Here is a 12,925-nt window from a genome sequence, read left to right as displayed (position 1 = left end):
CCGCACCAGAGTTTTGTACAGCTGCAACATGACCTCATGGCTCCGAAACTCAATCCCTCTACCAATAAAAGCTAACACACCGTACGCCTTCTTAACAACCCTCTCAACCTGGGTGGCAACTTTCAGGGATCTATGTACATGGACACCGAGGTCTCTCTGCTCATCCACACGGCCAAGAATCTTACCATTAGTCCAGTACTCTGTCTTCCTGTTATTCCTTCCAAAATGAATCACCTCACACTTTTCTGCATTAAACTCCATTTGCCACCTCTCAGCCCAGCGCTGCAGCTTATCTATGTCCCTCTGTAACTTGTAACATCCTTCCGCACTGTCCACAACTCCACCGACTTTAGTGTCATCTGCAAATTTACTCACCCATCCTTCTACGCCCTCCTCCAGGTCATTTATAAAAAAAAAACAGCAGTGGCCCCAAAACAGATCCTTGTGGTACAGCACTAGTAACTGGACTCCAGTCTGAATATTTCCCATCAACTAACACCCTTTGTCTTCTTCCAGCTAGCCAATTTCTGATCCAAACTGCTAAATCACGCTGAATCCCATGCCTCCGTATTTTCTGCAGTAGTCTACAGTGGGGAACCTTATCAAACGCTTTATTGAAATCCATATACACCACATCAACTGCTTTACCCTCATCCACCTGTTTGGTCACCTTCTCAAAAAACTCAATAAGGTTTGTGAGGCACGACCTACCCTTCACGAAACCGTGTTGACTATGTCTAATCAAATTATTCCTTTCCAGATGATAATACACCCTATCTCTTATAAACGTTTCCAAGATTTTGCCCACAACCGAAGTAAGGCTCACTGGTCTATAGTTACCGGGGTTGTCTCTACTCCCCTTCTTGAACAAGGGGACAACATTTGCTATCCTCCAGTCTTCTGGCACTATTCCTGTAGACAAAGATGACTTAAAGATCAAAGCCAAAGGCTCAGCAATCTCCTCCCTAGCTTCCCAGAGAATCCTAGGACAAATCCCATCCGGCCCAGGGGACTTATCTATTTTCACACTTTCCAGAATTGCTAACACCGCCTCCTTATGAACCTCAAGCCCTTCTAGTCTAGTAGCCTGAATCTCAGTATTCTCCTCGACAACATTGTCTTTTTCCTGTGTGAATGCTGACGAAAAATATTCATTTAGCACCTCTCCTATCTCCTCGGACTCCAAGCACAACTTCCCACTACTGTCCTTGACTGGCCCTACTCTTACCCTAGTCATTCGTTTATTCCTAACATATCTATAGAAAGCTTTAGGGCTATCCTTGATCCTACCTGCCAAAGACTTCTCATGTCCCCTCCTGGCTCTTCTTAGCTCTCTCTTTAGGTCCTTCCTAGCTAACTTGTAACTCTCGAGCGCCCTAACTGAACCTTCATGTCTCATCTTTACATAAGCCTCCTTCTTCCTCTTGACAAGTGTTTCGACTGCTTTAGTAAACCACGGTTCCCTTGCTCGACCACTTCCTCCCTGCCTGACAGGTACATACTTATCAAGGACACACAGTAGCTGTTCCTAGAACAAGCTCCACATTTCCATTGAGCCCATCCCCTGCAGTTTTCCTCTCCACCTGATGCATCCTAAGTCTTGCCTCATCGCATCATAATTGCATTTCCCCCAGATATAACTCTTGCCCTGCGGTATATACCTATCCCTTTCCATCTCTAAAGTAAACGCAATCGAATTGTGGTCACTATCACCAAAGTGCTCACCTACCTCCAAATCTAACACCTGTCCTGGTTCATTACCCAGTACCAAATCCAATATGGCCTCGCCTCTCGTTGGCCTATCTACATACTGTGTCAGGAAACCCTCCTGCACACATTGGACAAAAACGGTCCCATCTAAAGTACTCGAACTATAGCGTTTCCAGTCAATATTTGGAAAGTTAAAGTCCCCCATAACAACTACCCTGTTGCTCTCGCTCCTATCCAGAATCATGTTTGCATTCCTTTCCTCTACATCTCTGGAACTTTTCGGAGGCCCTTAGAAAACCCCTAACAGGGTGACCTCTCCTTTCCTGTTTCTAACCTCAGCCCATACTACCTCAGTAGACGAGTCCTCATCAAACGTCCTTTCGGCCACCGCAATACTGTCCTTGACTAACAATGCCACACCTCCCCCTCTTTTATCACCTTCCCTGAGCTTACTGAAATATCTAAACCCCAGCACCTGCAACAACCATTCCTGTCCCTGCTCTATCCATGTCTCCGAGATGGCCACAACATCGAAGTCCCGGGTACCAACCCATGATGCAAGTTCACCCACCTTATTCTGAATGCTCCTGGCATTGAAGAAGACACATTTTAAACCACCTTCCTGCCTGCCGGTACACTCCTGCAACTTTGAAACCCTACTCATGACCTCACTACTCTCAACCGCCTGTATACTGGAGCTACAATTCAGGTTCCCAAGCCCCTGCTGAACTAGTTTAAACCCTCCCGAAGAGCATTAGCAAATTTCCCCCCCAGGATATTGGTACCCCTCTGGTCCAGGTGTAGACCATCCCGTTTGTAGAGGTTCCACCGACCCCAGAATGAGCCCCAATTATCCAGAAATCTGAAACCCTCCCTCCTGCACCATCCCTGTAGCCATGTGTTCAACTCCTCTTTCTCCCTATTCCTCGTCTCGCTATCACGTGGCACGGGTAACAACCCAGAGATAATAACTCTGTTTGTCCTAGATCTAAGTTTCCACCCTAGCTCCCTGAATTCCTGCCTTCCATCCCTATCCCTTTTCCTACCTATGTCGTTGGTACCTATGTGGACCATGACTTGGAGCTGCTCTCCCTCCCCCTTAAGGATTCCGTAAACACGATCCGAGACATCATGCACTCTGGCACCTGGGAGGCAACACACCAACCGCGAGTCTCTCTCGTTCCCACAGAATCTCCTATCTATCCCCCTAACTATGGAGTCTCCAATGACTAATGCTCTACTCCTCTCCCCCTTCCCTTCTGAGCAACAGGGACAAACTCTGTGCCAGAGACCTGTACCCCATGGCTTACCCCTGGTAAGTCGTCATCCCCAACAGTATCCAAAGCGGTATACTTGTTACTAAGGGGAAGGACCACAGGGGATCCCTGTACTGACTGCTTCCTCCCAGCCCCTCTCACCGTCACCCATCTATCTTTATTCTTCGGAGTAACTACATCCCTGAAGCTTCTATCTATGACCACCTCTGCCTCCCGAATGATCCGAAGTTCATCCAGCTCCAGCTTCAGTTCCCTAACGCGGTTTCTGAGGAGCTGGAGATGGGTGCACTTCCCACAGATGAAAGCAGCAGGGACACTGACGGCCTCCCTCACCTCAAACATTCTGCAAGAGGAACATTGCACTACCTTCCCTGCCATCCCATCTAGATAAAAAAGAAAAAGAAAGAAAGAGCTTACCTGTTATTCACTACCCTTCTCAGCAAGCACTCACTTAGTAACTCCTGCGCCCCACACGATAACACCTGAGGGAAAATAAAAGAAAAACTACTTGCCAGTCACCAGCCAATCCCCTACCTGCAGGCTGTGACATCACAGTTCAACTTCTTTCTACTTCTACCTGCCCTCGAACCTTCCTCTTGATCTTTACAGCGGTTGTTGTTTTTTTTTTTTTTTCAAAAAAATATACTTTATTCATAAAAATTTATCATGAGCATTACAGAAACATTTCAAATTGTCTTGACTGTACATTTCCGGCAGGGTTACATGTTGCCTTGACTTTCTTTCATTCAATTTTGATATTATCATACACATATCACTCTTTACATTACAATTCCTTCTTAAATATTTACAGTGTCATGTTTGCTTTATACATTGGAGTGTTGGTTGCCCAGACCGAGGGGCTTTACACTGTTACGCGCCCCTCGGTGTACATTTGCTGGAAAGACCTTACACAGTGGTTTTTCCCCATTGCGCCTTGGCGGCAGCTGCCCCAAGCTTGAGTGCGTCCCTCAGCACGTAGTCCTGGACCTTGGAATGTGCCAGTCTGCAACACTCGGTCGAGGACAATTCTTTGCACTGGAAGATCAGCAAGTTTCGGGCAGACCAAAGAGCGTCTTTTACCGAGTTGATGACCTTCCAGCAGCAGTTGACATTTGTCTCGGTGTGTGTCCCTGGAAACAGTCCGTAGAGCACAGAGTCCTGTGTCACAGAGCTGCTCGGGATAAACCTTGACAAATACCACTGAATCTCTCTCCAGACCTTCTTTGCAAAGGCACATTCCACAAGGAGGTGTGTGACCGTCTCATTTCCCCCACAGCCACTCCGAGGGCAGCGTGCATTGGTGCAGAGCCTTCGGGTGTGCATGAAGAATCTGACTGGGAGGGCCCTTCTCACCACCAGCCAAGCTAGGTCTTGGTGCTTGTTTGAAAGTTCTGGTGATGAGGCGTTCTGCCAGATGACTCTGGCAGTCTGCTCAGGGAACCATCCCACGTCCTCCACGGTCTCCTTTTCCCTGAGGGCCTCGAGGACATTACGTGCTGACCACTGCTTCATTGCCTTGTGGTCAAAGGTGTTTTCCTTCAAAAACTTTTCCACGAAGGACAGGTGGTACGGTACGGTCCAACTACTTGGAGCGTTCCGCGGCAATGAGGCCAGGCCCATCCTTCGTAACACCGGGGACAGGTAGAACCTCAGTATGTAGTGACACTTGGTGTTTGCATACTGGGGGTCCACACACAGCTTGCTGCAGCTGGACACAAAGGTGGCCAACAGGATGAGGGAGGCGTTGGGTACGTTCCGCCCTCCCTTCTCCAGAGGTTTGTACATGGTGTCCCTTCGGACACGGTCCATCTTGGATCGCCAGATAAATTTGAAGATGGCCCGGGTGACTGCTGTGGCGTAGGGTCGGGTTATGGGCCAGACCTGCGCCACGTACAGTAGCACCGAGAGTACCTCACACCTGATGACCAGGGTTTTGCCCGTAATGGAGAGGGAGCGTTGCTCCCACCAGCCCAGTTTCTGTCTTACCTTTCCTATGCGCTCCTCCCAGTTTTTGGTGCACGCCCCAGCAGCTCCGAACCATATTCCCAGCACCTTCAGGTAATCTGACCTGACAGTGAAGGGGACAAAGGACCGGTCGGCCCAGTTCCCAAAGAACATGGCCTCGCTCTTGCCACGGTTTACCTTGGCTCCCGAGGCCAGTTCAAACTGGTCGCAGGTGGTCAAGAGCCTGCGCACAGACGCAGGATCCAAGCAGAAGACGGCAACGTCGTCCATGTACAGGGAGGCCTTGACTTGCATGCCTCCACTGCCTGGGATCGTCACTCCTCTTATGCCCGGATCCCTCCTGATGGACTCGGCAAAAGGTTCTATGCAGCACACAAAAAGGGCAGAGGAGAGAGGGCAGCCCTGCCTGACTCCAGATTTGATCTGGAACTTTTCTGATTCCCACCCATTGATTGAGACTGCGCTATAGATGTTTGTGTAGAGCAGTTTGATCCAATTGCGAATTCCCTCCCCAAACCCCATTTTGGAGAGCACATCCATCATGTAGGTGTGTGATATTCTGTCAAAAGCCTTCTCCTGGTCAAGGCTGATGAGGCAAGTGTCCACCCCCCTGTCCTGCACGTAGGCGATCGTATCCCTGAGTAGCGCGAGGCTATCAGAGATCTTCCTGCCGGGTACAGCACAGGTCTGGTCAGGGTGGATCACCGACTCCAGAGCAGACCTGACCCGATTGGCGATGACCTTGGCTAGAATTTTGTAGTCCACATTCAACAGTGAAATGGGTCGCCAATTTCGAATTTCTTCCCTTTCCCTCTTCTGCTTGTAGATGAGGGTGATGCTGCCTTTCCTCATGGACTCTGACATGCTGCCTTCCAGAAGCATACTCTCGTACACTTCCAGCAGGTCTGGGCCGATCCGGTTGTTTTTTTTTTGTTCGAGGAGGGGGTAGGGAGGGAAACACTGAAGAAGTGTTTCGGGTTTAAGTGTCACTTGACAACAGCTCCTCTACAAACCACCTTCAAGTTAGAGCGAGCACACGGACCTATGCAAATTTCCCCTGCAACAGCCAATCAGCAGCTCTGCTCTACTGCCCTCTGCTGGATGCTTGTCTTCACTTGAACAGCTAGGGTCTCTTGCTCAGGTACACCTTCAAGTTAGGGTGAACACACGGACGTATGCAAATTTCCCCCGCAACAGCCAATCAGCAGCTCTGCTCTACTGCCCTCTGCTATACTCTATGTCCCTGTTAATAAAGTTCAGATTACTATCTGCCTTCTTAACTGTTCTCCCTTTCTGTCCTGCCACCTTCAATGATCTATACACATATACAGGCAGGTCCCTCTTGTCATGAATCTGTCTCACAACAGCAGTAAATTAATTTAACAAAACATAATAGGATGCAAGATGCCCAGCAATAGGAAGAAATCTGCCTAGAGACAGCTGTAAACAGGAGAGGAAAGGCCACATTAATGTGCATCTCTCTCAATAACGTGATTATAAGCCATTTAGATAATAATCAGGTTTGAATAGCTTCTGAAGAGAAACAGTTTATAGACGATTGGGAATATTGTGAGGTGTACATATGTTAATGTATAGTCAAGGAAATTGATAGGGGCAGACAGCCAAATACACAGAAGGCATAATCAAAGAGTTGCAAAGGTAAAATTGACTGAGAATCCAAGGAGACAGTTAACACCTAGCAGTCTCAGAGAGCAGACAGGGCTGTTTCCTGCCCCCAAGCCTGAAAGCTAGCAACCTAGAGATCAAGTTGAAATGAAACAAGCCTCTATGTCTTCGAGCCAAGGCAGCAGAAAACCAATGTAACAGCAGTTTTACATATCTTTCCTGGACAAAAAAAAGGCGTTTCCCAGGCTTGAGTATCATATCTGTATTGTGCAGTAACTATAAACTGGTTAATTTGGAAGTTGTTTGTGCAATCTTACCAGCCCCTCTGCCTTATTTCTGCTTCGTGTGGGCAACTAACATTGTCCTCACTAATTTAGTTGACTATGTTTTAATGGAGTGATTTTTCTTCTCAGGAAAGGAATATTATAAGGCAATATCTGACTATGTTGCAAGCACAGATGCCGAACTCAGTCTGCACATCGGAGATGTCATCCTCATTTTAAAGAAGGTAATCACTCCTCTTAATGTAAAAATCCACCCATGAGCTTCAATAAAATAAATCACATACAATCCTGATGTAAAAAGCAAACTCTGCAAACTTGTGATCAGAAATAATTGGTTATAAAGGCTTTCCCTGTAGCCTCTTTCTGGTTTAACCTGGTGGCAGGTTTTGATGGGAGGGGATTCCCTTAGTTCAGATGGTAGGACCTTTCAGGTTAAGAATGGAAAGAGGTGCTGAATGGAATGCAAGTGCTGAAGAGATAAGCACGCTGTCTGATCCACGGCTGACACCATTAGGAATAAAGTGCGGGGCTGTATTGCATTAGATAAGCTCCGATTTCCAAAGGCCAGGAAGGTTTAGACAGCAACAATCTGGCACTAATAGAGTGACTGTAAATGTAATAAAATAGCCTTTAAGGTGGTGAAAATATAAAAGGAAACTGGACAGTGAGAAAAAGCATAATCAAAGATATTTTGGGGAGTGTCTTGCTGGGGTGGAACTTGATAGAAAAAAGACAGTTCCAGAAGGTGGAAGCACATTTGCCGCTGGATTTCTAATTAAAAACAGGGGACTGGATTCTCCGTCGGCGGGATTCTCTGTTCTGCTGGTATTGCACCCACGCCCGCGGGTTTACCGGCGGCATGAGGTGGCCACAATGGAAATTCCCATTGTCAGGTGGCCAGATGGAGAATCCCGCGGATGGCGAGGACACTCCCCCGAGGAACACACAGCTGGTGGGCAGGAGAATCCCACAGAGGGAGTCTGTGTAGATTTTGCACTTTCTCCCCATGTCTGCGTGGGTTTCCTCCATGTTTTCCGGTTTTCATACACAGTGCAAAGATGTGCAGGTTATGTGGATTGTCCAGGCTCAATTGTTCCTTCGTGTCCAAAGGTGTGCAGATTAGGTGGATTATCCACGCTCAATTTCCTCTTAGTGTCCAAAGATGTGTGGGTTCGGTGAGGTTATGGAGAAAGGGCGGGGGATTGGCCTTAGGCAGGGTGCTTTTTCAGAGAGTCGGTGCAGAATTGCTGAGCCAAATGGCCTCCTTCTGCAGTGTAGGAATTCTATGATTCTATTCTATGATTCTTTTTTTTTAGAAAATATTTTAATGAGGCATTTATAACTTTAACATTTTAACATTTCAAACAACATAGAGATCCAACACATGCAAAAAACCCATAATAACACACCAAACTCCCCCCAGCCCTAACTACCCATACATGATTCCCTGCCCTTATTCATCACTTCCATGCCTCCCCCTCACCCCCCCCCCCCCCCCCCCCCCCCTGCTGATGGTCAATTCTCCTTAAATAAGTTGCTGACCGGCTGTCACCTCCGAGCGAAACCCTGTAATGGACCCCTTAAGGTGAACTTAATCTTCTCTGGCCTGAGAAACTCTGCCATGTCACTGACCCACACACACGACTTTGGAGGCTCCAAGTCCCTCCACCCCAGCAAAGTCCACCTCTGGGCCACCAGGGAGGCAAAGGCCAAAACGTCAGCCTCTCTTTCCCCCTGGGCTCCCGGATCTTCCGACACCCCAAATATTGCCACCTCTGGACTCGGAATCACCCTCCCTTCCAAGACCTCTGACATGACTTCTGAGAATCCCTGCCAAACTCACCTCAGCCTCGGACACGCCCAAAACATATGTACATGGTTCGCAGGACTTCCTCCGCACCGCCCACACCTGTCCTCCACCTCCTCAAAAAACCTACTCATCCGGGCCACTGTCATATGAGCCCTGTGGACCATTTGGACTGGATCAGGCTAAGCCTGGCACACGACGAGGATGCATTGACTCTCCTCAGGGCCTTCTCCCATAACCAAACTTCCATCTCCCCTCCCAGCTCTTCCTCCCACTTCCTCTTCACCTTCCCAATTGGAACCCCTTCCCAGTCCATCAGTTCCTTGTATATTTCCGAGACCCTCCCCTCCCCAACCCCTGTTTTTGACATCACCTTTTCCTGTAGTCCACTTAGTGGGAGGAAAGGAAAGCCCGGAACATGCCTCCGGCCAAAATCCCGCATTTGTAAGCACCAGAACCCATTACCCCCTGGCAACTCAAACTCTGCCTCTAGCTCCTCCAGGCTCGGGATACCCTCCTCAATGAAGAGATCCCCAAATCTCTCAACCCCTGCCCGCTCCCACCTCCACCGTCCAGCCCCCCTGGAGCAAACCGGTGATTATTACAGATCGGTGGTCATACCGACGCCCCTCCAATCTCATGTGCTGCCTCCATTGCCCCCACACTTTCAGGGCTGCGACTACCACAGGGCTTGTGGAATACCGAGCCAGTGACAATGGCAGAGGTGCCATTAACAAAGCCTTCAGACTCGTGCCCTTGCAAGATGCTGCCTCTACTCGCTCCCACACCGACCCCTCCCCCACGACTGGTGGCCACCCAGTAATAGTTAATAAAGTTGGAAAGGGCCAAGCCCCCCTCACCGCGCCCCCGCTCAAGAAAGACCTTCTTCACCCCCGGGGCTTTCCCGGCCCATATGAAACCCGAGATCGCTGCATTCATCTTCCTAAAAAATGCCTGAGGGATTAAGATTGGGAGACACTGAAACACAAACAGCAATCTCGGGGGGACTGTCATTTTCACAGCCTGTACCCTCCCCGCCAATGACAGCGGGAGCATGTCCCACCTACGGAAGTCTGCTTTCATTTCCTCAATCACCCTGCTCAAATTTAATTTATGGAGCTGATCCCAGTCCCTTGCCACTTGAATCACCAGGTACCTAAAACTCCCTCCCACCACTTTGAACAGCATCTCCCTCAGTCTCCTCTTCTGCCCCCTTGCCTGGATCGCAAAAACCTCACTCTTGTCCATATTCAGTTTGTAACCTGAGAACCGGCCAAATTCCTCCAGTATTCCCAGAATTCCTGCGATTCCCCCCAACGGGTCTGTTATATAAAGAAGCAAATCTTCCGCGTAGAGCGAGACCCTATGTTCCACCCCCCTCTCACTATCTCCCACCAAACGTTTGATGCACTCAGCGCCATTGCCAAAGGCCCTATGGCCAGGGCAAACAGCAGTGGGGAGAGTGGACACCCCTGTCTCGTCCCCCGACACAGACTAAAATATTCTGATCGAACTCGGTTTGTCCTTACATTCGCCACCGGTGCCTGATATAGCAACCGGACCCAATCCACAAATCCCTGCCCAAACCCAAACCTTCCCAAGACATCCCACAGATACTTCCACTCTACCCGATCAAAGGCGTTTTCTGCGTCCATGGCCACCACCACATTGACCTCACGCCCCTCCGCAGGCATCATTATCACATTTAGGAGCCGCCTAATGTTGGACGCCAGGGATCGTCCTTTAACAAATCCCGTCTGGTCCTCCCCTATTACCCCTGGAACACAATCCTCTATATCTGTGACCAAGATCTTTGCCAGCAATTTCACATCCACATTTAACAGGGGGATAGGCCTATTCGAACCACAGCTCTCCGGATCCTTGACTCGCTTCAAAATAAGGGAAATTGATGCCTGCGATAACGTTGGGGGGAGCACTCCCAGCTCCTTGGCTCATTAAAAGCCTTTACAAGGAGTGGCCCCAACAGCCCAGAAAACTTTTTATGAAACTCAACAGGGTATCCATCTGGTCCCAGGGCCTTAACTGATTGCATCTCCCCCAAACCGTCTATAACCTCCCCAAGCCCAATTGGGGCTCCCAAACCCTCCGCCAACGCCTCAGCTACCCTCGGGAACTCCAGCCCCTTCCCAGAAATCACTTCATCTCCTCCTCCCCGGCTGGAGATTCCGATTTATACAATTTACTGTAAAACTCCTGAAACACATCATTCACTCCCGCCGGGTCCAGGATTACCTTCCCCCCTGTATCTCTCACTTTCCCAATCTCTCTCGCCGCCTCCCGTTTCCTCAGCTGATGCGCCAGTATCCTGCTGGCTTTTTCCCCATATTCGTAACCGCCTCCCTTACCCTCCTCAGCTGTCCCTCCACCTTACCTGTGGACAGGAGCCCAAATTCCGGTTATAGTCTCTGACGCTCCTTCAGAAGCCCATCATCCGGAGACTCTGCGTATCTCCTGTCCACCTGTAAAATTTTGCCTACCATTCTGTCCAACTCCACCCGCCTGGCCTTCTCCTTATGGGCACGAATTGAAATGAGGTCGCCCCTAATAACTACCTTCAGTGCCTCCCAAACCACCCCCGGTGAAACCTCACCCATGTCATTGATCTTTATATATCCCCGGATGGCCTCCCTCACCCGCTCACACGCCTCCTCCTCCACTAACAGCCCCACATCCAACCTCAATGGCGGGTGCTGGGGCTTTCCCTTGCTAACTTGCAAATCTACCCAGTGCAGGGCGTGGTCTGACACCACTGTTGCTGAATATTCAGCATCTATCACCTCGGCCAGCAGCGTCTATCCGGAAATATACCTTGTGCACATGGGAGTAGAACGAAAACTCCTTGCTCCTCGGTCTCCCGAATCTCCAAGGATCGACCCTCCCCATGCGCTCCATGAACCCCCGGAGCTCCTTTGCCATAACTGATACCTTCCCAGACCTAGAACTCGACCGGTCCAACCTTCGATCAAGGACCGTGTTGAAATCTCCCCCCCTAATCAGTCAATGTGAATCTAGTGCCGGGATCTTCCCCAGAACCCATCTAACAAACTCAACGTCATCCCAGTTCGGGGCATATATATTTACCAACATCACGGCCATTCCCTCCAGCTTCCCACTAACCATACCATACCTATCCTCCGGGTCTGCTTCTATATTCCCCACCTCAAATGCTACCCGCCTATTATCCAAGATCGCTACACCCCTCATTTTAAAGTCCAACCCCAAATGAAACACCTGTCAAACCCATCTCTTCCTTAACCGAACCTGATCCCCCACCTTCAAATGTGTCTCCTGCAACATAGCCAAGTCCGCCTTCAGTTGCCTCAAGTGCACGAACACACGGGCCCTTTTGACTGGCCCATTCAGTCCCCGAATGTTCCACGTGAGCAGCCTGGTTGTGGGGCACCCCGCCCCCCTCTCCTGCTGATCAGCCAAACCCTCTCCTAGGCCAGTCTGCGGCCCATGCCCCGCACCTCCCCTGGCCCGTCCTCGCGCAGCTACCATCATCCATCCTCCTCCTCCACTTTGAAAGTCCCCTCCCCGTCAGCAGTATAATCCCCCCCCACTCCCACTCTACCTCCTATCCCTTCCCCCACATCGATCTTCAGCTCACCCCCCACTTTGCTTCCGTGAACTAGCCTGACCAGCTAGACTGGCAGCCCCCGCCCAAGGCGCCTAGCATCCTAACCCCCCACTGATTCCCCTCTCCTCGTGCTTAGGGCAAGCAGTCAAAACAAAGGCAAGAAGTAAAGACAAACAAACAATCCCTCCCAGGGTCTGAACACAGTGACCCACCCCTCATTCCTTAACAAAGCACTGTAAACCAATCTAACCCCAAACAGAACCGAAAAACAGGAAAAAAACGAAAGAAACCCAAATAACAAAGACCCAAAGTTTTTCACAACGTAGTTAATTTCTCCTCAATCAAAGTTTATGGTCTTCCTTCGTCCTTCGTGAAGTCCACTGCCTTCTCCGCCGAGCCAAAGTACAGCTCCCGGCCCCCATAGGTCACCCATAGGCGAGCCGGGTACAGTAACCCAAACCCTTCTTGTACAGGGCCGACTTGACCTTATTAAAACGCGCCCTCCTCTTCGCGAGCTTTGCTCCCAGGTCTTGGTACACCCGAATCTCGACGTCTTCCCAAGTGCATCGCCTCGTCTGCCTGGCCCACCTCATGATGCGTTCCTTGTCCAGGAACCGATGCAATCGTACCACCATCGCCCTCGGTGGCTCACCCC

General features: G+C 49.8%; 1 protein-coding gene across 3 annotated transcripts in view; it reads left to right on the top strand.

The window, feature by feature from the left end:
- The window catches only part of sh3d21 (SH3 domain containing 21), a 161,714-nt gene that overhangs the window by 72,122 nt on the left and 76,667 nt on the right, over positions 1 to 12,925 (top strand). For all 3 annotated transcript variants that reach the window (XM_072501976.1, XM_072501970.1, XM_072501962.1), the window contains one exon: positions 6,992 to 7,086. In XM_072501976.1, coding sequence (XP_072358077.1) covers positions 6,992 to 7,086 — 95 coding nt within the window. The remainder of the gene's footprint in view (positions 1 to 6,991; positions 7,087 to 12,925) is intronic.

Source organism: Scyliorhinus torazame, chromosome 1, assembly GCF_047496885.1.
Source record: "Scyliorhinus torazame isolate Kashiwa2021f chromosome 1, sScyTor2.1, whole genome shotgun sequence".
NCBI lineage: Eukaryota > Metazoa > Chordata > Chondrichthyes > Carcharhiniformes > Scyliorhinidae > Scyliorhinus > Scyliorhinus torazame.
Note: the sequence above shows the minus strand (reverse complement) of the source record. Positions and strands in the feature narration are given on the sequence as shown.